This window comes from Sorghum bicolor, chromosome 3 (genome assembly GCF_000003195.3).
Source record: "Sorghum bicolor cultivar BTx623 chromosome 3, Sorghum_bicolor_NCBIv3, whole genome shotgun sequence".
Taxonomy (NCBI): Eukaryota; Viridiplantae; Streptophyta; class Magnoliopsida; order Poales; family Poaceae; genus Sorghum; species Sorghum bicolor.
The window spans coordinates 478586-503759 of NC_012872.2; the positions used below are offsets into that span (position 1 = coordinate 478586).

The 25174-nt window shown below is 42.2% G+C and overlaps 2 protein-coding genes and 1 pseudogene across 4 annotated transcripts; 2 read left to right on the forward strand and 1 right to left on the reverse strand.

Annotated features, from left to right (window-relative positions):
* Nucleotides 10753-15368, forward strand: LOC110433916 (putative ubiquitin-conjugating enzyme E2 38). Of its 2 annotated transcripts, none has more exons than XM_021457019.1 (8): nt 10753-11048; nt 11920-12013; nt 12645-12671; nt 13313-13548; nt 13628-13691; nt 14160-14299; nt 14392-14703; nt 14816-15368. In XM_021457019.1, the coding sequence occupies exons 2-8, from the start codon at nt 11953-11955 to the stop codon at nt 15080-15082; spliced, it is 1107 nt and encodes a 368-aa protein (XP_021312694.1). In that variant the 5' UTR covers nt 10753-11048; nt 11920-11952; the 3' UTR covers nt 15083-15368. The 2 variants fall into 2 exon arrangements, with proteins under 2 accessions (XP_021312694.1, XP_021312693.1); XM_021457018.1 differs by lacking the exon at nt 10753-11048 and adding an exon at nt 11096-11784.
* LOC8078094 (serine/threonine-protein kinase AGC1-7) lies at nt 16746-19642 on the reverse strand. 2 transcript variants are annotated; one of them, XM_021457017.1, is made up of 3 exons: nt 19287-19642; nt 17972-18729; nt 16746-17842 (listed from the first exon to the last, which is right to left on the reverse strand). In XM_021457017.1, exons 2-3 carry the CDS (start codon nt 18727-18729, stop codon nt 16984-16986), a joined length of 1617 nt encoding a protein of 538 aa, XP_021312692.1. In that variant the 5' UTR covers nt 19287-19642; the 3' UTR covers nt 16746-16983. The 2 variants fall into 2 exon arrangements, with proteins under 2 accessions (XP_021312692.1, XP_002457063.2); XM_002457018.2 differs by having other exon boundaries at nt 19263-19642.
* Nucleotides 20026-20816, forward strand: LOC8078096 (annotated as a pseudogene).

Consider the following 25174-nt stretch of genomic DNA (forward strand, 5'->3'; position numbering starts at 1 on the left):
GACTCAAAAGATTCGTCTCGTCAATTTCGACCAAACTGTGTAATTAGTTTTTATTTTCGTCAATTAGACTCAAAAGATTCGTCTCGTCAATTTCGACCAATCATGGACTAATTTCGACCAAAAGATTCGATGTGACGGGGAATCTGAAAAATTTTGCAAAATTTTTTTTGAACTAAACAAGACCTTAGATACAAACAAAAACCTAAAACTTTACAAGATTTCCGTCACATCAATTTTTTTGGCACATATATAGAACATTAAATAATGATAAAAAAATAACTAATTAGGGCACTCACAATGCAGACTCTATCATAGAGTCTAAAGTTATTTATTACCTCGAACAATGTGGACTTAGAGTCTAAATAAGACTTGAAGTCTTATTTTTTCTAGCTCTTTCTTCAATAAATATGCTGCCACATCAGCAAAATACCATAAATAATATGTAATTAATTGTCTTAGACTTTGTGATAGAGTCTTGCATTGTGAGTGCCTTTACACAGTTTACCTGTAAATCACGATACAAATCTTTTAAATCTAGTTACTTTATGATTGGATAATATTTGTCAAATAAAAATAAAAGTGCTACAGTGTCAAAATCCAAAAAGTTTTTGTATCTAAACAAGGCCTCAGTAGAACTATACCCACCTTGTTTGGTTACGCCCGTTACATTAGATGTTTAGATACATGCATGAAGTATTAAATATATAGTATTTAGAAAACTAAAAATATAGCTGAAGAGTAATTTAAGAGATGAATTTTTTAAGCTTAACTAGCCCATGATTGTAATAATTGCCAAATAAGATGAAACTGCTACAGTACGCGTTAAACTTTAACACCCCAAACCAAACATCCCCTTACATTTAGGCCTTATTTAGTTCACACAAAAACAAAAAAAAACTTTTCAAGATTCCCGTTACATCGAATCTTACGGCATACAACAAACATTAAATATAGATGAAAACAAAAACTAATAGTTTGATTGTAAATCACGAGACAAATCTTTTAAGCCTAGTTACTCCATAATTAAACAATGTTTGTCAAATAAAACGAAAATACTATAATATCAAAATCCAAAAACTTTTTAAATCTAAACTAGGCCTTGTTTAGTCAGCAAAATTTTTTAAGATTCCACATCACATCGAATCTTTGGTCGCATGCATGGAGCATTAAATATAGACGAAAATAAAAACTAATTGCACAGTTTACCTATAATTTGTGGGATGGATCTTTTGAGTCTAGTTACTCCGTGATTAGATAATATTTATCAAATAAAAACAAAAATACTACAGTAGCCAAAAATCAAAATTTTTGCAAACTAAACAAGGCCTTACATCAAATTGGCATACGGTACATTCTCGCATTATATTCGATCTATCTATAGAAAGCCACCTACCATCGTAACACCAACAGGATCTGCGTTATTTCTCATGCCCATATTGAATTTTTTAAATTACATAATACAATACATACATTTAATATGCACATTCACCTATATAAACACACACAAATTCTATCTCTATGAGTCTCTACGAAGGATTAAGCCGACAGATCTCAAGACGTTCAACACATATGCACACTCACCTATATGAATACACACGTAAACCTCTATGACCACCGCACCTTTAAAGAACTGAGCCGACAGATTTCGAGACATCCAACACGAAACACGCATGCACACTCACCTATATGAACATACACATAAACCATACCTCTATAAGCACCTTCAAAGGTTGAGCCGGCAGATCTCGAGATTCACGTAGTCATCACAGGCGCCTCATTATTGATGCAAACCTTACCCCTATGAGCACCTTTGAAGGACTGAGCCAGCAAATCTCGAGATTCACAAAATCACCGTAGGTGTCTCACAGTCAAGAGGTATATGAACACACACGTAAACCCTACCCCTATGAGCACCTTCGAAGGACTAAGACGGTAAATCTCAAAATTCACGAAGTCACCATAGACGCCTCACAATTGAGTGAGATATTTACCTACCACTGAAAGCATAATATCATTAAATCCTAGAATAAATTCAAAAAAATACAAACACTCATGTCAAGTCGAGAACTTAAATCCGGATAGATAGATTCTATCGAAGAAACCTAACCTGCCGATCTACGATAATTTTGCTTCTCACGTTGGAATTGCATATGCACGAGAGTAATGCCACGGTTTATTCCCTTCTGATCCGGCGTTCTTTTGTCGCGCGCTTATATGTATACACACACATAATGTCATAATATGGCAATATAATAAGCAATTACTTGGTATACATGCATTTGTACTAGAGTACATAAGTATAAGTTAAGGGTTGTTTGGTATAACTCACCTCTATCTTTACTAACAAAGTGGATTTTTCCATGATTTCGTAAATAGGGTTGATAAGTAAAGTTGTTGTTTTTCAAAAATGTTTGGTAAACTAGCTCTTAGGAAACAAAGAGAGGAAGTTAGGAGAAGATACTTTTCAACTGCATTACTGGACTAGCTAGACATGAGCAAATTAAGTCTGGCCCGAGCCCAACAGGTGTTGATCTCGTCCAAGGACCTTGGTTATGCCTAGGCAAGATTGTTTAGAAAACTTTGTTTTTGATAGAGCCCTACCTAAATATTTATTTTTGATGTTTTATTATCTTTCCCTAATACTTAATTATAAAAATTTCAGTCTACCTAAAAATCTATCCGCCTCGTCCGCCTCCATTCGAGTCTGGCCGGAACGAGTGGTAGAGGAAAATAAAATAGAAACTTTTCTAGGGTTCATAATATAAAATCTTCTATACACATCAAAACACATTAAAAATAAGGAAAGTACAGGGGCTTAGGTGCAAAGTGTTTGTTCTATTAATTTACTTTTCTTTTATTCTTTAACTCGGTTGAAAATTGATAAATACGTAGTAATTTATATAAAAATCTAAAAATTATAAAACAAATTTTGTTCAGCTCCACATATGTAGATCCATGCAATAAACAAAAAATATCATAAATTTTAGTATTTTTTTGCTGGAGATGCTTACCTATGCTTTTTAGTGTAAAATTGATCAGTTGAAAATTGATAAATGTGTAGTAATTCATAGAAAAAATCTAAAAATTACAAAACAAATTTTGTTCAGCTCCACATATGTAGATCCTTGCAGTAAACAAAAAAAACCACAAATTGTAGTATTTTTTTGCTGGAGATGCTTGCCCATGTTTTTTAGTGTAAAATTAAAATTGTAATTATCTGTTCCAATTATTATGAAAATTTTATGGTAGCCTATTGAAAGGTCCAAATGGCTAGAGGGGGGTGAATAGCCTATTTAAAATTCTACAAACTTCACTAAGCAAGTGAGTTAGTAAAACAAATGGCGAAGCAAATCTAGCACTAGCTCAACTAAGCTATGCAAGCCTCCTATACAAATAAGTACAAGGCTAAACACTAAAGCACAACAACTAGAGAAGGCTAGTTACACTCCTAAACAAGAAAACTAAACTAAACAAGCTAAACAAATAGCAAGGTAAACACGTAAGTAAGGAGTGGAGAGTGATTGTTATACCTGTTGGGTATTCTTAACATCATTACCAAAAGTAGACTAAGTTCTAAATCTAGCAACGGTGCCAAAAATGCCAAACCTATCCCTCACATCACTTAAGCCAAGTTGTCATCCCCAGCATGACATGAGAGACGCGGTATTGAAATATGCAATTGCTCTTCTAAATAAATAATGAATGGGATCTGCAAGCGCACAGATTAATACCGATATAGCATTTTAACCGGGAAGTATTCCAGGTATCGTTATTTATATTTTTACCACTGGGAAGGGATTAATCAATCATCACTATTGATTACAGAATAGAATATGAGATTGAGCATCTATCATTGCATGTATAATTGAGAACATTATATCTAACTCTTCATACAGGGATAAGTGTCACATAATAGATATATGAAATGATAATAGTGACAAGGATAACTAATCTGATCTAGCCACATAATAAATATGATAAGCACCTCAATTAGATACTCTAGAAAGTCATTAGCATGGTATTAGAACGAACTACAAGAATATTCCCTAAGTTATTCTTAACTATATAGTCTAGCATATCATAGTTAGTGCAAGCATACTTAGCAATCATTGCGAGACAAGACTACGCCCATGCATAGTGATATTAGCAAGGAATATGAGAAACATAGCAATCACTCCCCTGTAATAATGTTGCTCTGCCAGCCCAATACACGAGAGGGGGACTATATAAGAATCAATGAAGCTGTCACTATCACGAACTACCCCACGATCTGGCATATTGGGTACAATCGCAGATAAATACGGTATAAGTACCACGCCTACACAATATCTATCATTTACCCATGGATCCGATGGATAAACGCTATACGATCCTAAGCATGTATATAGATCGTATCTAACTAAGCCAAGTACATAACTATGATAAACTAAGAACAATATAATCTTGAATATAAGCAAATAGAGCAAAGTCATAAGCAATATATTGAAGTAGAACAAAGTCATATTCATAATATTGAAGAACAAAGATAATTAGAAAGCAATTAGAAGCACAATTAGAGAATTACCAAGAATCCTCCTGACAGATCCGGAAACCAATCGAAGATTGACTCCTTCTAGTTCTAATCCTATGTAGCTATGCTAATCTAGATATCTAATTGATGTGGTGGCTCTAATCTTGATCAGAGGCTTCTTCTCCCTTGATGGAACAATGAATTAGGGTTGAGAGGCTCTCTCCTCCAGGGGCCAGGGGGTCTGGTTTTATAGTCCCTTCAAGTGAATATGGGCCCTTGGATCAAACCGACATAGATTGTATGGTTTAGATTCATCCTTTAGGTCGGTGGAGACTTCCCGCGAAGCAGAGTCCTGATTGGACTTAGGGGCAGGGCGGGCGCCCAGTTGGACAGGGCGGGCGCCCAGTTGGACAGGGCGGGCGCCCTGTCTCTGGCCCCGATTCGCCTCCGCTTCGGTCTCGTGGCTTCTGGAGTCTTCTAGATGTAAGATAATTGCGCAGCACGTTAATATCTTTATGTAATCCTGACATGTGGGCCTTTCTTCCATATTTCGTGATAACCCCCTGCAGAAATAGACAAACACCAAAACTCGTGGAATTCTGTCAGATAAAACCCTAAGTCTAGATCTTTATGTCATTTGGATCCTTTTCTTTATTTATTTGATAATTAAATTTGATACTTAAGGACCGTCAACAATACCAACGTTGTAGAGTGGAGATATATCCAACCAATCACTCACAATCACAAGAGAATCCTCGGCAAGAGATGACACAAGATTTTTTACCGAGGTTCACTTCCTTCCCGGCAAGCTACTCCTCGTTGTGGTGATACACCCACTTGATGGATCACGAGCTAATTGGCAATCCAAAGTCAAACCCTCAGCGGGTGCCGCACATCCACTCACAAGATAGGGATCCTCCAAGCCACGAGCAATCTACTAGAGTAGCCAATTGCGATCTCCCGCGGGGAAGGCTCAAGAACCCCTCACAAATCACTTGGTGAGGCTCGAAACAATCTCCAATCACGAGCTCAACACCACCACTGCTCCAAGCTGTCTAGGGCGTCGGGAAACACCCAAGAGTAACAAGAAATCCGCAGCAAACTCAAGAATCAAGTGCCACTAAATGCAACTCTCAAAGCAATGCACTTGAATCTTACTCAATCTCACTAGGATTAGCAATCAAGCAAGGAAATGAGTGGAGGGAGTGTTCTCTAGCTCAAAGGATGCCTCAAGTATTCAAAAGTGCAAGAGAGAACCTCCCAAAGCCGGCCACCAACTATTTATAAGCCCCCTCAAAGAACTAGCCGTTGGCCACTTTCACTTGGCTGAAAACGGGGGCACCGGACACTACTAAGTGGTCACCGGACGCTCGACCCCCAGCGTCCGGTGCTCAGGGGAAGGCCACGTGTCCTACTTGAATCCCGCGTGTCAGATTCTAACGGTCACCTGCGCACCACCGGACGCTCTGTAGGTTCACACCGGACGTGTCCGGTGCACACCGGACTCATGCGCAGAGAGGTTCGCAAAACGTAGGGTCACCGGACGCTAAGCACCGGTAGCGTCCGGTGCTCACCGGACCCATGCGCAGAGAGGGTCGCAAAACGCCCTCACACCGGACGCTAACCACCGGACGCTCTCAGAGTGCGTCCGGTGCTCAACCCTAGCAGGGTCAAGCACACCGGACTCTGAGGCCAGCGTCCGGTGCCTCCGCACTCAGCGTCCGGTGAGTGTTTCTCACCGAGAAAAACACTCCCGCGACTTCTCCAAATTTCCCACCGGCGTAATAGAAAATATACACTTATTTTTTCTCAAAAGCGCCGAATCAGAGGAACCCACACCCCTCTCAGCCCTAGGAACTCCACCTCCTTTGCAAATGTGCTAACACTAACAAGTGTCCACCACCAAAGTGCATGTGTGTTAGCTTTTCACAAACATTTTAACCAAAGGAGTTAGGTTAGCACTTTACTAGATCCTAATGCATATGCTCAAGATGTAGACCTAGTAGCACTTGATTCGAGAGATGACCGCGATTTCCCCTCTTGATAGTCGGCTATCTATCCTAAACCCGGTCAATCACTTCTCTACTCATCTTAGACCGACAAAAGTGAAGCCCTATGTTTATACCTTTGCCTTGATGACTTTGCTCCTCGTCTATCACCATGATCTTCACTTCATGCTTCATCCCTTTGTGATCATATGGCCACCTTTCCATGCCATCATGCACCTTCATCACATGTGTTGCTATGCCTAACTCAAATCACTTAAACACAAGGCATTAGCAACTTGGTGTCATTAATTACCAAAACCAAACTTGGGCTTTCACCTATTTAATGTGATGCTTGATTTGTGGTAAAAGTTTTAGCACCATTTCTGCATATCTCACTGATTTACTAATTTACCTAAATTTATGCTTGAGGATGCTTCCACTACTTTTGCACGATGTGTTGTTATGTCATATGAACACTTCATAAGCTCATGTGTTCATAATCTACAAACATTTAACTGATATATCATATTTCATAGGAATTATAATCTAAATAAAAAAATAAAGCTAGCAACAAACTTATCATGTTTTAATATAATACTAAGGTATATTAAGAAGTAATATTAGAGTAATATAAGGTTTAAGTAATTTTTATTTTTATTATTAAATAAATATATCTCTGAGCTAAATATTATTGTAAATATTAACTATCTAATACCATAGATGTCATAGTTATCAATAAAATAAATTATAGACTTTAAATTTTATAAAAAAGATAAATATAAATAGATATTGTAACATTTATTTGACGTTTTTCTCTCGGCCCAAAACACCATGTGCTCGATGCGCCGTTGCTACCTCTACAGCTACCAAGGACAATCACTTTGTCAAATCACATCCTCCCATAAAAAGACGAAACAAATCTCATCTTTTGATTATTCAATGACCTAAAATTCTTTATTAAATATAAAAAAAATTTGTTATGATATATAATACTTCTTTTATTTCAAATTATATAATGTTTTGGCTTCTCAAGATTATTGTTTCTGAAATAATTTGGAATGGAGAGTAAATTAATATCATTAGTTTGTTTCTGAAATATTTTTTATACTTTAGGATGTAGGTTTTTGTGATGGAACACAATAAAGCACTAGGCTAAATGGATACTCGGCTGAATTTTATCTAAAGTTTTGTGATGGCATGAAAGGGTTTTGAACTTTTAATCTTCAATTGGAAACCTTGCTACTCTTTAATGTCATCTTTAGTATCAACTTTGGTGTCATAACACTGACTCCGAAAGTCCAAGAAGCAAATAGAATTTAACTGCATCGGTCAATTGCTTGCTAAATGTTAGCTTCAAAATTTCACTAAATTAGCAAATATTTGAATCAACTCAATAGCAGATTATATAAACGGTCCAACTCAAACTGCCTTAATTTATGCGAGGACGCAACATCCTTGAAGGAGTTATCATCATGCATGAGACAATTTATGAGTTATTCAAGTGCAGGGTACCCTACGTTTAGTGGAGTCCCTTACGCTTGCTCGGGTTTATACGGGTGCCGATAAGTTTATCTAGGGTTGTAAGCTATGAAATACTTAAGATATGAAACTATTCACCACTACCTCCCCTTATATAGTGTAGGGTAGTGTTACATATGTGTTACTACTTAAAAAATATGGTATGGTTTCGTTCAACATTGTTTTGGTGCACGCGCGCAACGCTCTAGCTATGTCCTAGAGTCTAGTTCTATCTTCTAGCTCTATCTTTTTCTGCCACACGACCGGTCTGTATGTATTCTTTCCACATATATTGTTTGTTTGACTGAAAAGTCATGGCTGAAACACTGCTGAATGACTAACAAATTCGACGAGAATAGACACATTAGGTACTTCAATAAGTCCATGCGTCGTATGTCCTCCAGCTGCATATACGTCACATACTTTGGAGATGTCGTATTACATGGCCATGTGCTGAATATATTTCATTTTAATTTACATATTTGTGGTATGTATAATACCAAGTTTTGATTTCTGCTCACACGTCCGAGTCCAATACAAATCATCCTTTATTTAGAACTTATGTGTCTGAGTTCTATCTGGTTCTAATGTGAATACCCGGATCTGATACGAAGTCCTCGGATCACCGCCCCATCCACAGGTCTATGTAACCAACTAACGTGTTGATAAATAATTCGTTGATAAATAACTAAAGAGAGGAAAAAGAGGTCGGAATAAAATTCAAAATAGTTTAAGGTTCTCATTGCAAAATCATTTATTAGCTTTTTATTATTTTATAGAATGATAAAAAATAATACTGTAAATATGTGTATCTAATGAAATATCAAATGACCTAGATATATGTTTTTTCTGCTTTATTACAAAGAAATCCTACCGGATCCAAGTGAATCATGGTATGCTTGGCTTCTACTCTCTCTATTTTTTTTAAGTGTCACATTTAGTTTGTCCTAAGTTAAATATGCATATCTTTGACTATTGATTTTAAAAAAAATTATATAGTTTCATGTCATAAGATTTATATTTTTAGATTTATTATGAGAAATACTAGCACAATATATAATTCATACATTATCAAATTATAAGGATTTTTAAAAATGGTTGGTCAAAGATTGCAATGAGACAAATTAAATATGACATTTACACGGAGGAAGTAAGTATATCTTTATTTAGTTCCCAAATTTTTTTGCAAAATCTTTCAGATTCTTCGTCACAACGAATCTTTGGACGTATGCATGAAGTATTAAATATAAACAAAAATAAAAACTAATTACACAGTTCACCTGTAATTTACGAGACGAATCTTTTAAGCCTAGTTAGTCTATAATTGGATAATATTTATCAAATGCAAATAAAAATGCTACAATGTCTATTTTGTAATTTTTTTTGAACTAAACAAGACCGTCGATATCTTGTATTACAAGTAATCACCATATCCCGTTCAGTTGGACCTCTTCTTTATCAGGCTTAGCGCAGGGCGAGGGTACCCGGGGTCTAATAAACCAACACGTCACGAGAGCTGAGCTAATGGGTGCGGCGTCCGGCTGCGAGTATGGCTTTTTATTGGAGCGAAGCAAGGAAGAGGTAAGACTATCAGTTTAATATTTTGGTGAAGTCACTCAACTGGATTGACAATAACCAAACACCTATAAGTCGGCTACACTAGGCTAGCCAAAGAAAATTACATCAAACCAAACACTTCAACATACAAACCAGACCAGCGAGTCTAACAACCAAACAACCCCGTCTTAGCTATGTGGGGACAAGTTTGGCCTGACCTAGCTACATTGGGCTAGCCAGGCTACTTGAGGCTACAAACCACCCACACTCATAGAGTCTTGCCTTTACTAAACCTTTTTAAAATCTTTTATTTATACGGTTATCAGTGTCTTGATGATGTAGAGATTAAAAGTGTTTTAAAGTCTTTGAATCGTCTTAACGTGACGATCTTGAAACTAATAAGATTTATTTAGAAAAAACATTTTTTTTATAATTAAGACCTTGTTTAGTCTATTACAAAACCTTTTTGGTCGACTGTAGCACTTTTCGTTTGTGTGTGACAATTATTGTCTAATTATGGACTAACTAGGTTCAAAAGATTTGTTTCACAAATTACAGACAAACTGTGTAATTAGTTATTCCCTCCATCTCAAATTATAAGTCATTCCAAGAATCTCGGAGAGTCAAAGCATCTCAAGTTTGACTAAATTTATTTGATAGAATAATAACATTTATGTTTGACCAAATTTATATGATAGAATAATAACTTTTGTGATATCAACTAAGTATCATTAGGTTATTCATTAATTATATTTTTCATAATATATTTGATGCCACAAAACTTTGTATTTTTTTCTATAATTTTAGTCAAACTTGAGATGCTTTGACTCTGCAAGATTCTTAGAATGACTTACAATTTGGAATGAAGAGAGTATTTTTTATTATTTATATTTAATGCTCCATACATGTACAACAAGATTCGTCGTAATGGAAAATTTTGAAAAGTTTTTTGCTTTTAGGAGGAACTAAACAAAGCCTAACCTAAAATAAAATAAATCTGGGAATGTATATGTGACTGTGACTCCTCGATTGGAAAGCGATATTCAATTCCACATACATCTGACTGATTTCGACGCGGGGTAATTCAATTTGATTTCACCATTACCCCTAGTATTTTCAGGTAGGGAAGGACAGGATAGGAGGATCCCGGGAAAATGAGTGTCATCACCATGAACCCAACGGAAGGAAGGGAGGAGATTGGGATGTGAGAGTGCCCGTGCGTGCCACTCCTCCCTCCCTCCCTCCCTCCCTCCCCCTGGTTTCCGCACCCAGCGCGTCCTGCCTTTACGCTTTGCCGTCCTGGCACGCAAGGTGTCCTCCCTCCTCGTCCGCTCCAAACAAACACGAGTCGCTGCCTGCCCGGACTTCGCTTCCCTTCCCACAAACCTCCCTTCTTCCCCTTCTCGTGGCCTGCTAAAATAAAACCAAAACCCTCCTCCTGCTTCCTCGGCACAACAGCCTTCCTCCTCCCAAAGGTGCGCCGCTTCTTCATCTTCTCCTTCTTCTTGATTGATCGCTGGTTTCCTGAGCTTCTTTTCTTTTTCCCTTTTCCTCCGCCGCCGGGGATTGTGGGTTGTGGCTTCCGTATCCTGATCCTCATGGTGTGATGGAAGAAGGTTGCTTCGTTTCTTTGATTGGCCATGGACGTACGCCTTTCGTTTTCTCGGTGGCGGAAGCGGAAGCGGAGGGGGTTGTTGATCGTGATGCGCTGCTGCTCCAGTCTCCAGTGCTCCTGCTGCTCGATGCTGACGGCTCGAGTTTATCCCTCCGGCCTGGCCTCCGGGGTCTCGCTCTCTGGATTATTCCTACTTTTTTTTTCCCCTCTTTCTTCCTTTTTGTCTCTTGTTGAATTGAAAAACTTGGCCTTGCGGTGTCTCGCCTCGCCTCCACTGGTCACTGGACCGAGAGCGAGGCGAGAGAGACCGACGGACCTGGCGTCACGCACGCGCCGCACTGATTGGGCTCCATCCAAGCTCGGTCGCTGCCAACTGGGGCCCTCACCGCCACCAGTTCTTGGAAAACAATATGCTACTTACTGGAAAGTAAAGGGAGATACTTGCCGCGTTGGGATTCTCCAACTCCAATCCCAACCAAGACGATCGATTTCATCCCACCACGCTTTTTCTTTTCTTTTCTTTTTTTTTAAAATTTTTGGTTCGGTTCTTGGTCACCTGTTCTTCCTACTTGGCCAGCAGGAAATTGGATGATCAGGTGCTTCTGTTTGTTTGTGCATCTTCTCTTCTCTTGTTTGCGCCTGCGATCTTGGCCCTTGTGGTTTCATCAGCAAACGGAAAGAGGAGCCTTTCTTGCTGGTAGTTACAACCGGTGGCGTCTCTTTCTATGCAGGTGCGCTTTGTGTGAGGATCCAGAGGCAGGAGGATGGCTCTCAAGAAGTTGCTGCAGCTCTTTTGTGTCGGCAAGAAGGATTCCAAGAAGAAAGGTGCTCCAGCTCACCCTGGTTTTCAGAATTCAGAACTACTAGTCTCATTCGCCTTCTTGATTTTCCAGTTTTTCTCTCTGCCCTGTTTCCTCTATCAGCACTGGTTTCCTCAAATATGGGCACATTTTTTTTTTTACTCTTCATGGCTCCATGACACAGCAATCTAATTGTCGGTCCACAAGTTATTGTGGGTTGGAATTGTTAGATAGTTTTGGCTGTTTTGTTTATGTTGCTCTACCATCTACACGGTTATAGTTTGAGGACTCAAGTGTACTGTGTTCCCCACACACCTATGAACCATACAGATAGAATTTTAGGAACCCAACAAGTAGGAAATAAGCTTAAATAAAGGTGCTATTTTTATGGACTAGAAGAACTGTACAAATGATATTTGATGCCCTCCTTTTCTTATTGGACGCTTAGATGCTTATAACAAACCCAGAATGTGCTTTAGATTTTATACATTCACCGGGAAAGTAAAAGGTGATATCTTGATATAATCAGGGATCTAATCTGTCGATAGCGTTGAATGTGATGATTGGTATATATGCAAGATGAACATATGTGAATCTTATGTTTTCTTCACTTATACTGAATGTTTTTCTAATGAAAGCATAACCTGCTTATGCAGGCAAATCCATTGACCCACTCTGGCGAGGTACTCATGATGTCCAGTATGAAGCCTAGCATATGTTCTTGCCCCTGATATATATTTTACCTCTTAATTGCATGATATGTGGCCTGGAATCTTTTATTGTAATTTGTGTTGGTACCGGTGCAGTCCAGGTGCCACAAAGCCCTAAGACTGGTAAAAAAAAAATAGCTTACTGAATAGGATCTAGGACTTGTGATTACAAAGTTACTTGTTCACTGAGAAATAAAAGAATGCATATAGATGGTGGAAACCTTTTGGAGCTACCTCCTTTGTAGTTACCTATGAGTTGGTTGTGTAGATTCAGCTCAACTGTGTTCACCATTGCAGGGCTTGATAATTTTTAAAACTATTATCGTATTACTTATATTTAACAAATAACTCCTTAACTTCAGTTTAAGTAAGCAACCAAAATTCAAAACTTTGAATGGGTCAGGTAACTTCTTTTCATTTGGAAGAGCGGCACTTCAGATTTGCAATTTCACATGGACAGTAGTACGGTAGGCCTGACTGAGCTGATGGGTTAAAACTTCATTATATATAAATGCTGTCACATATCTCTACTCTAAGCCTGAAATATATATTTGGTGATATCATAATGCAGTTACTCTTTTGTTTAATAATTTGCCTTACATCCTGGATCCCAGCCTCTGCTTCCCTCTCCTCTGTGAGTGTCACTGCAAACAAGACTCATTTGGATCCCTGTTCAAGTGGGACTGGCACTGTATGCGTGCAAAACCATGAACCTGAATGCTCAAGTATGGTTTCCTCATGGGCAAGGACAGAGCATGGAACTGAGAGTACTGATCATATGTCTTTTAAACAATTTGATGTTGTCCAAGATTTCTCGGATCACCACTATGCAAAGACTTCAGCAGGAAAGGTATGCTGTCATATTGTGAACCTCTTTTCAGATATATTAGATCCAACCACAATTTTCCCACCTCATAATGTGTGACCAGGTCACCAAAGATTGGGTGAAGGCAATCCAAAGTGAATGGAGTCTTCTACAGAAAAACCTACCTGGTCAGTTTATGCTGATTACATTTTGTTTCCTGTTTTCGCCAAACTGTCACAAACTCTAGTTACAGATAATTCAAAGGAGACACTATGGTGCCACACAATCATAACCTAGCATTTTGTTGACAATTCTTTTCCATAGTAATCTTGTCATGCAAGCAACACGTTCAGAACTAACTATTTTACATTAGGGAACATAGAGATGTAAACAATCTGGATTTGTGAAATCATGTGCACTTATGCCACTAATCACACATGCCATGTCTGTATGATTGCCATTGAAGCAAATAATCCTTATTCTTAATTGGAGAATTTACACCTGAAATGAACTGATCTTTTGTTGCTGTTAACATGTCATGTTTGTACGATTGACATTGAAGCAAATAATCCTTATTCTTGATTGGAGAATTTACACCTGAAATCAGCTGATCTTTGTTGCTGTTAATTTGGATCAATTCGGTCTCTGTTACGCAGAATCTATATATGTTAGAGTTTATGAGGACAGGACTGATCTGCTCAGGGCTGCAATAGTTGGGCCGGCTGGAACTCCATATCATGATGGCCTGTTCTTCTTCGATGTCCGTTTTCCTTCTGAATACCCGAAGTGCCCACCAGTATGTGACCACTTGACACCATCCTGCCTCTTGTATTCATATTTGTATAGCCATCCGCTTTCTTATGTAAAATCTCTACTTGATGCGTGCAGAAAGTTTACTACCATTCGGGTGGACTTCGGCTAAACCCAAACCTGTATGAGAGTGGGAAAGTCTGCCTGAGCCTTCTGAACACCTGGTGGGGCAATGGATGCGAGAAGTGGGGCAAGTCGAATTCCACCATGCTGCAAGTTTTGGTCTCCATCCAGGGCCTTGTGCTGAATGATAAGCCATACTTCAATGAGCCAGGAAACAAAAATTCAGCTCAAACAACAGCTGGTGAAAGGTATTCCTTGGCTTACAATCAGACGACCTTCGTCAGATCATGCAAGACAATGCTGTATTCACTCCGGAAGCCTCCAAAGGTGAGCAAATACTTCATCTCTTGATATAGTAGCTGTCCAGGATATCGGAAACTGAATGGATCCATATACACTCTGCATTCCACTTTTCTTACATGCCTCTCTTTCCCTGCAGCATTTTGAGACCCTTGTAATGTGCCACTTCCTCAAGCATGAGCGTGCCATCCTCGACGCCTGCAGCGCTTACATGTCTGGGACAATCGTGGGGTCATCTGTTGGGAGCGACCTTAAATATGCCCGTGACAAGTGCTTTGCAGATTTCCACAAGTCACTGACGCTCTACACTGAACATCTCAGGACTGAGTTTGCTGCAAACAGAAGACGCATGCTTGAGCTGGAGAGAGAGGTGTCACCTGCGCAGGAGATCGTGCCTAGCAGCTAGAGTTCCTTTGTCAAAACAAACATTGCTAACTGGGAAGTGAAATGGTGGTTAGGTTGTTGAAAGCAAGCACCCCAGTGTTGAAAAAAGGCTTTTGTATCTTGCACAAGAGTTGCTCTCGTCGTCAGATATTAGCTAGCTAGCTATTTATGGTGATGACACATACAATTCATTACTAGTAGATGTTAGCCTCATTCTGTATCGGATCTACTTCATTCATGTGACTTGAATAACCTAATTCATGGCAATTGTACCTATCCCTATATCGAGATGGCCTAATTCTTGACCATGTGGCTGGTGTCCGATACATTAATGCAGATGATGACATCTTCAGTCTAATTTCAGATAAATTCGGCCAAGAATCTTCTGAAATGCAGGTGAATTGGGCAAAAAAAATATCATAAGGCATGTGGATTGGGTGGCCATAACCGGAAAATCTCATTCTCCACGCCACCCACCTGTCCCCATTCCTCATCTCCCTCCCATCCGTTGCTTGAAGAACATTTTGTTTTCTTGCATCTCGTTGCTTGGAGAACATTTCGCATTAGATTTACATGAATATGCTCCAATTCACTTGTTCTATTTTCAGGACATATAAGCTAAGAAACAGGGGTGGTGCAATTTTGGAGTATGAACAAGTTGCAGCAAGAGATAGGTTTTGGATCAAATGACTATTGTCAGTGTAATATGACATGTAGCCTCCTCAGCTAATCTACTGCTGTATTCTTGGTAACAGTACAAACGACCAGTTTTCTCATAGCTTGGTACAGTTTGGTAATGCTGTATTAATGGTAACAGTACAAATGACCAGTACAAGTGACTATCATCGTCAATATGTATCAATAGCTACAAGAAGAGTAAGAATATGTCCAACTAATATATTCATTCGATAATCTACTATGTCCCTCATAGCTCAATTTTTCTCTAGATCAAACAATATCAAGCTGTACAAAGAAAAGGAACTAAACATCTACAATCCTAAAGCATCGATCATCTTGTCAAGGTTCACTGCCCCATTCAAAGCATGCCCTTAATAATTGAACTAATTTGGGAGACAGCACACTGATCAATTATATTACCAAATAGGGTAAGCCCTTAATAAGCTAGCTGTGAAAGTGTGAGTGAGTGCATGAGTATGACTGTGCACATCCAATCCAAAAGTTCATTACCGTTTATTTCTGATAATAATTCCTAAGCCCCCTCTTTACCTCGAGGAAATTGTAAGATTGAACATGCATTGCCAAGAAATGGAAGTGCTGCCCTAATCAGACGGATCCCCTTCAAAAGCAGCAGTCAGGTTGTGTTGATCAACAAAGGGAGGAGGAGGTGGTAATACCTGGCAATGGCGATGATGAAGTTGCAGAATCATCCTGGACGGAAACCTGGGTCTTGAGGCAGTTGGAGATGGGCTTGGACAGCATTCGTTGTGCCAGGGTCTCCAGCTTCGCCACCGGTAGCACCATTCATGACAGCTCCAAGAGCCCATGCCTTTTTTTGGTACCCTTCTACTCCCAAGGTCAGTACAAAAAGGAAAAAAAGCAGAAGGAAAAGATAGAAAAAAGGGGGCTACGATATATTTAGGGTAACTCTTGTTACTGCTCACAAGAGAATATTTACCTACCCAAAAAACATGATAGACATGTCTATCCATCCGTTCAGTAAGAAATAATATAATTTCAAACCTCCATTATCCATTATCAGGCAATAGCAAAGGAATGTCTACCTTCTCCTTCTGTACAAGGTTATCTCAATTATTATAGTACCAGGATTCCAAGAAACATGCATAGCAAGGAACATTCAAAGTGAATAGGAACAAGACTACAAGAGCACTCAACATTACCAACATATGTAACTATGGTGTTCAGTCCTAGCACTAGCAGGACCCAAATTGACCGGGTACAGACCTAAAAATACTCAACAAAATTGCCTTTCTTTGGTTTAGCTGAAGCAGCACCATAAGGTAATCTACTTGGAGCAGTCGCAACTGCAATCTCTGCCGCCTTCTTCCCCTTAGATCTAAACTGCCCGAAGTCTACAGGGTCAGGGACAGAAGGTGGGTGAGCACCCCTCACAAGTGCCCAGTTCACCCCTTCAAAGAATGGGTGCTGCTTGATCTCAGTGGCACCCCTCTTGGTTGCAATTCTCTTCTGAGGGTCCTTCACCAGAAGCCCACGGATGAGGTCGCGAGCGACATTGCTCACAGGTGGGGTGTCAGGGAACCGCAGTGGCTGGTCCACTACGTTGCACAGCGTGGCACGGTTGCTATTCCCCTTGAACGGTGTCATGCCATGGAGCAGCTCATATAAGAAGATGCCAAAGGTCCACCAATCCACCGCGCTTCCATGTCCCTCTCCTCTGATGATCTCTGGTGCAAGGTACTCGTGTGTTCCAACAAATGACATCGACCGCGCATCTGTCGGCTCAGCATTGAACTCCAGGAGCGATCCGTTGATGCTGAAGTCTGATTTGGTCTTGCGGTTCTTCTTGGGGAGTATGCGCGGGAAGAATGCTGATGACTGTATGCAGCCTTGGTTGACACCATCAGCATGGACTACGCCTTTCTCAATGCCATTGGCACCAGCATTGATTGATGAGGATTTGACTAGCATCGGGCTGACTGAACACCTCAGAGATAGGTCAAAGTCAGACAGCATGATGTGTCCTCCATCTCTGACCAGAACATTTTCTGGTTTCAGGTCTCTGTAGACAATGCCTAGCATGTGGAGGTACTCAAGCGCAAGCAACACCTCAGAGGCATAAAATCTGTCAACAATCAGAGAAAATATAATTCAGATAAGCAAACGTTACGTGCAGATGTGCAAGAATAGAATTATACAGAGAATCATCAAAGGTAACAAACAAAGAATACTTGGTAAACTGAGATGAACGAACCTGGCTGCTTGCTCATTGAAATGCCTGTTAGGTTGCTTCTGCCGAAGCGAATGCAGGTTGCCACCGCAGCAGTACTCCATGACAAGGCAGTAAAACTTTTCGGTCTCAAAATGAGTGTACAGGGTGGGTAGAAAGGGGTGATCTAGAAGGCCAAGTATCTGTCTCTCCGTCTCTGCACGGATCATCTTGTTCCTACTGATGAGCGCCTCCTTGTCCATCACCTTCATGGCAAAGAAGGTGTCTGTCCCCCTAAGCTCCACGAGGTAAACACTGCCAATGTCTCCATAGCCAAGGCGCTTCAGAAGCCTAAAGTGTACTAGACTGAGAGGGGAGCCCCTGCTGCTGGCCAACTGGATGGCCTCCCACCTGCGATCGCTCCCAGTATGCCGCTTGATATGACCAGTTCCAGAGCCATCCAAGCTGTCACTACTAGTAGAGGTGTCAAAGGTGCACTGAGGAACGGTCTTGTCACCTCTGGCTGCTGCTTCCTCCAGCATGGCACCTGTTCCAGACACCACCGCTGGACTTGGGATCGCTTTGTCGGCTGGATCATCAGACTTGTTGCGGTGTGATCTCTTATCAGAAGGGATGACATGCGACTGCACTGCTGGTTCAGAGCCAGCGGACGGATCAACTGAGACGCCGGATTGATTCCGCCCCAGGGCGCCATTTGACCGAGTATTCCCGTGGCCCCAGGCATTGGAATCCATCTTGTCATTTGCAGCGGACAGTTTGTTGTATGATGACTTGGAGCTCATCTGAAAATTGTCAGGACGTGAAGAGCATATCAGGACAGACAGTAACATATTACATATGTGCACTACGAATGGGATGAGTCATCGTAGAAGGAGTATGGCATGTTGTGGGCTTGTGGCGGCATAACAGCATGGGTTGTTTTGCACAAGTTAAATAGATCCACGTTTGTTGTTTTTGATCCGCATTTTGGCTTTGGCAGCCCAACATGGATGAATCATTCAATCGGTACTGTATCATCCAAAATGCAGTAGTAATAAATCATTCAGTTGGTACTGTATTATCCAAAATGCAGTAACAATAAGGTCAAAGTTGGACGGATGCTGGTAAAATCGTTGCATCAGGTATTCAGGTAGAGGCATTGATTGAGCGAACTAGAAGGATAACTGAGCATCATATGTTACCCTTTTTATTTATTTTTATTATTCTATTTATTATGACCTAGTACATGGAAGCCAATCCATCTATTCCCCATTCTCGCACAAAAATACTAGTACATCATGTGGCCTAATGAGGATCAAGAGAGAGGTGGGCGAACCTAGCTAAGTAAGCGATCCAATACCGAGGAGGGGGTGCCAGCGGCGCCTTGGGCTTCAAACGGCGGGAGGGCAGACAATTCGATGATGATGACGAAGGCGCGGCCCCATGGGAATGGGATCGACGGGGAGCGGTGCCGTAGTGGCGGCGGGAGGCCGTGCGCGAGTGGGAGGGCGAGGAGCGTGGAATGGAGCAGACGAGTGGACGAGGGGTGGTGGGCATGGCTAAATTTAGGAGGGTGGTGGTGGAAGGAGTGGGAGGGGTGTCGGGCGTGCGGTGGCGTTGGTGCCGACGGCGACCGAGGAGGACGACGGTCGACGGCGTTTCCCAGGGGCCGGCAGCGCCTGGTGGGCCACCACAACACAAACAAGTGGAGTACCTACTAGTCCTCTCCTTCGTCCGGCCCAACAACAAACGCCCAAACATAGGGCCTTTTCTCTGTGTGCCATTATAAAAGATGCTCGATTCCTCTGTGCCATTAAAAAGTTCGCTCGTCCCTGTGTGACCAGACACTAATTTCTTTTGTCCTGTGTGCCATTCCGTTGCCTTTCTGTTTGTTTTTGGCCGTTTGGGTGCTCTGACGTGTAGGACCGGGCTGAGAAAAAGACCACACTGCCCTTTCGCTGGTGAGAAACAGGAGGAGCGCCTGGGCCTGGGCAAGCTCCATCTGGCTGCTGGAAGGCGGGACGCAAGCGGCGCGCCACGCTAAGCACACGCAATTATTAATATTGCACTGTTGTTATTATTATTTATTATTTATTATAATGAAAACGAAGAAAAGGAAAACGCTTGAGCCCACGAACCTTCCTTCCCTCCAGTAGTCGCTGCTCCTCTTCCACGTCCTCCCCGCCCGCCTCCACGCCGCCTCCTTCCTCTCCCGACGCCACCACCCCACGCTCGCCGGCGAGCCGCTGGAGCTCGGGCCCGCCGTGTCCCGCGCCGTGACGCGGCCCGACGCGGTAGTGCGCGCGGACGGCGTCATCCACGGCGTGGACCGCCTCCTGGTCCCGCGCTCCGTCCAGGACGCCTTCAACCGCCGCCGCAGCCTCGCGTCGTCCATCTCCGTCGCGCTCCCCACGGGCGCCCCCGAGGTGGACCCGCGCACGCACCGCCTCCTCAAAAAACCCGCCCCGCCGCTGGGTGCCCCGCCGGCGCTCCCTGTCTGGGACGCGATGGCACCCGGCCCATCCATCGCGCCGGCGCCGGCGCCGGGTCCAGGCACCGGGACGCACCGCTTCGACGGGCACGGGCAGGTGAAGGACTTCATCCAGACCCTCCTCCTCTACGGCGGGTACAACGAGCTGGCCGACATCCTCGTGAACCTCACCTCGCTCGCCACCGAGATGGGCCGCGCCTCGTCTCCGAGGGCTACGTCCTCACCGTGCTGGCCCCCAACGACGAGGCCATGGCGCGGCTCACCACGGACCAGCTCAGCGAGCCGGGGTCGCCGGAGTCCACGATGGCGCCGCCGGACCCCGCGGCCTTGGCCGCGAACGCCCGCGCCGGGAGCCGCACCGCCTTCCCGCCCACTGTCACGCCCGACAGCGCCAGGTAGTAGTAGACGGCGTACGACTGCTTGTCGCCCGCCGCGCTCTTCACCAGGGGCACGTACTGCATGGGCACGGACCACGAGGTAGCTGGCGCTGACCATGAGGACCCCCGACACGAGCGTCCAGAGGCAGGGCCCCATGCCGTAGCGGACGTGCGCGAGCTTGAGCTCCGCGATGGAGATGGAGAGCTGGCCCACGTCGGTGCCGACGAGCTTGAGCTCGGCGATGTAGCGCGGGGTGCGGAGCGGCGCCAGAGGATGAGCACAATGACGAGTTCATTTCAGACAATCCTATACCTATAGACTATAGTCATAGACATATACTAGAGCTAGCACGTACTGGACGCCATTGGAGAAGACGACGGCCGGTAGAGGGATCGGAGTGTGGCAGCACTGCTAGCTTAGCTAGTGCGTCTGTAGGATCAATGGCACCGGTGGTAGTAGAGCTGATGACGACGACGGCCAGGGACCTGCAGCTCGCTGATGACACGGCTGCTGCTACTCACCAGCAAGCACGCGTGCACCAGGTGGGAGACGACGACGAGGAAGGCATCAAGCTGGCCATGGCGGCGGCGCCAGCGGCCGAGGCGTTCGCGGTGCAGGAGCCACCGGCGGACGAGGAGGCCTTGGCGGAGCGGCAGGCGGAGGTGGCCCGGCTCCTGGCCGGGTTCCGGCGGCACCTAGAGGACCGGTCCGCGCACCACCTGGGGTACCCGTACAACCTGGACTTCGACTTCGCCTCGCTGGCGCCGTTCCTGCAGGGCCTCTGCATCAACAACCTCGGCGACCCCTTCGTGGAGAGCAACTACGGCGTGCACTCCCGGCCGCTGGAGGTGGCGGTGCTCGACTGGTTCGCCCGCCTCTGGGACCTCGTCCCCGGCGACTACTGGGGCTACGTCACCAGCTGCGGCACCGAGGAAGTCCGTGAGATGGCACAGAAGAAGTAAGCAATTTCATTTTCTATGGGCATCAGTGTCAAATGGTTTAGCCGTTATCCACCGTTAGAGGCAAAAGGTAACGGAATGGCACACAGGGCAAAAGAAATTAGTGTCTGGTCACACAGGGACGAGCGAACTTTTTAATGGCACAGGAAAATCGAGCATCTTTTATAATGGCACACGGGGAAAAGGCCCCCAATCATAGCACCTGCTACCTACTGTTTCTTTTCTTTTCTTTTTCTTTTTTTTTTAAAAAAACACTCCCCATAGTAGCCTATAGGACGTAGTGGTTCTGGCCTTCTGGGCAAAGACCACCCGACACGACCCTGCTCCCCCCACACCAAAAAAAAAAGAGATTTGATCCAAGCCACCAATATGTTGGCTCAAGTTGGTTTATGATTTGGATCTATAACCCGATATAACGCGAAACAACCCAACCCAAACATCAAAAAACTAAAAAAACCGAGAAATAGTCCACCCAACATGCGTCAAGTGAAGTTTGGCCCAAAATCTTTGGTCCACATAGTTTTCTTAGTCCGATTCAAACCTGACATAACACGCTATGAGAATCCTAGTTATGGAGAAACTATGAGAATCCACAAAATAAACCGAGTTCATGAGCTATTCCCAAGATCACTTCTTAGGCCTTGTTTGGATGTTGTCGGATTCATCTCAATCCACATGTGTTGGAGTGGATTGAGATGGAATTTAGTTCAAGTTCCACTCCAATCCACCCCAACACATGTGGATTGATGCAAATCCGACTACATCCAAACAAGACCTTAAGGGTATCCCCACCATTACGTCACACGCCAAAAGTGTTGTGGAATTTTTTATTGACTTGGTATAGATGGAATTAACAACAATTTTCTTAATCTTACAACATACCATGGTTCCGTCGAGCCACAAAGATGTCATTTGAGTTGTGCGTCCTCGCAGGGTGGAGAAGCCATCGACGAAGATCTTCCAGCGCTCAAGGACTCCCTCCATGTTGCTAGCTATTGTTAGATCCTTGAAGCAAGATTATAGAGCCTGACTGGGAGAGAGATGGTTAGCTAGAGGCACTGTGGCGCAGGCAATGTTCGCTTCACATGATGCCCCCCTCTTATGTAGGGGTTCTATGGGTGCTAAGGTGTATAAAAAATGAGAATACGTTACTGCTATCTTTTGCGTGTCTGGCATTAGCTAGCAAAAAGAAACAGAATAAAGTCGAGTAGAAACTGACATAATATGCTAAACATATTCCTTTTCTTCAAACCATCCTTTTGTTATGGATCGCTCGCTTCACACATCTAGAAACATGTATGTATCGATCTTATTAACTTTATATAAATTTGTGGAAACATCAAAAGAGAAAAACAATAGGACTGTTTTATTTGGAACTATGATGCCCACACTTTTATTGAAAAGGTTGGCTGGGTGCAATGTCTAAAGAAATCACAAAATAAATTACTTCTATGTTATGCATGGATTGCATTAGCTAGTTAGCTAAAGGAAAACCACGCTGCCTTTTCATCAACCATTTTTTTGTATGGTATGACGGTGTAATATGTTGTGTTTTAAGTGTGACACTAGAAACACAAAAAAAGGAAGGACTACTTCCATGTTACTAGGTCTGTGTTAGTAAGACTACAAAGCCTAGTTGTGAGAGGGGTGAATAGTTTGGAGGCATAATGGCATTAGTAGTGGCAGGAACAGAAATATCTAATTAACAAGCTAGAGACTAATAAGAAGGATAAAACACTGAGGCTCTGTTTGTTTAGGTATTTTGAGAGCTTTTATACCTTTCAAAAGCAAAAAAAAGCCCCCAGAAGCTATAAGTAAGAAGATTAATATAATGAGTTTGGAGTTTAGTTTATCAAAGTTGTTTATAACTTTTGAAAAGTTTAAAAGATACTAGTCTAAAAATAACCAAAATCTCAAACAAAAAGGGCACAAGGAACGTCTTTTTGGAATGATACTCTCCTATCTTTTCTAGGGGTTTGGTGGGTCCCATGGCATAGAAATAAAACAAGAATTCGTTAGTGTTATACTTTTCATAGCTGGCATTACCTAGCAAAAGAAATATGAGCAAAAACTAAAATAATTAAAGTTGAAAACGGACGGGATAAATCCCGTTCCGTCCGCAACCGTATACCGTATTTTTCCGTTCGTTTTCGTTTTTTACGGGATAAACGGAAACGGGACCGAAAACGGGACGGATTAAAACGGGAGCGGGATCGAAAACGGGGTAGAGCGTTTGTCCGTCTGTATTTGCGGAATCCCGTTTTTTACCGGGATATCCCTTTTTTCATAAAAACGGAAAAGTAGCCCAACATAGTCCCTAAGCCCAATATGGCCCAAAATGTCTCTTGTCTTATGCAATGTATGGATAATTTATATTTGTGTGAATTGTAATATATGGACTATGAATATGTTCTTATGCGATGTATGAATAATTCATATTTGTGTGAATTGTGATCTATGGACTATGGATATGTGATATTGTATTAATATGACCACTAGTCACTGGTCAGTGCATATTTGATATTTGGTATTCATTTTGGTCTCTGTATTTGCGCTATCATATGTGGCTTTACATGTTCCGGTTTAAATTTTCGCTTACCGCTCGTTTCCGTCCATTTTTCGATCGTATTTACCCGTTTTCGTATTACCGTTTATCCCGCTACCGTTTTCACTCCCGGTTGTCCGGCTTCCGCTTTCGTTTTTGTCTAAAAATATGAAAATGAAAACGATAGAGCGATTTCCCGTTCGTTTCCGTCCGTTTTCAACCTTAAAAATAATATGTCTTTTTCTTAAACCTTTTTTTTTGTTACGGCTCGTTTATTAATCTGGATATATGCAAAAGAGGAACCATCCCACATACTCCTAATACAGATTTTTGCCTAAAGCCTACATACTACATCGGACTTTAACTTGTACGAGTATGACTCCTATTTGGTCATGATAACCTAAATACATCATGGGGGAGCTAAATACTGTACTCTCCAAGACTTGATAACCATTGGGTAAGGCCTTGTTTAGTTTACCCTCAAATTCAAAAAAATTTCAAGATTTTTCATCACATCGAGTCTTGCAGCACATGCATGGAGCATTAAATATGGATAAAAATAAATAACTAATTGTATAGTTTACTTGTAATTTGTGAGACGAATCTTTTAAACTTAGTTAGTTCATGATTAGACAATAATTACCACATAAAAACAAAAGTTCTACTGTAGCCTAAAATTTTTTCGCAAAGGAACTAAAAAGGCCTAAGGGCACTCACAATGCAAGACTCTATTACAGAATCTAAGATAATTAATTACATATTATTTATGGTATTTTACTGATGTGACAGCATATTTTATTGAAGAAAGAGGTAGAAAAAAAATAAGACTCCAAGTCTTATTTAGACTCTAAATCCACATTGTTCGAGGTAATAAA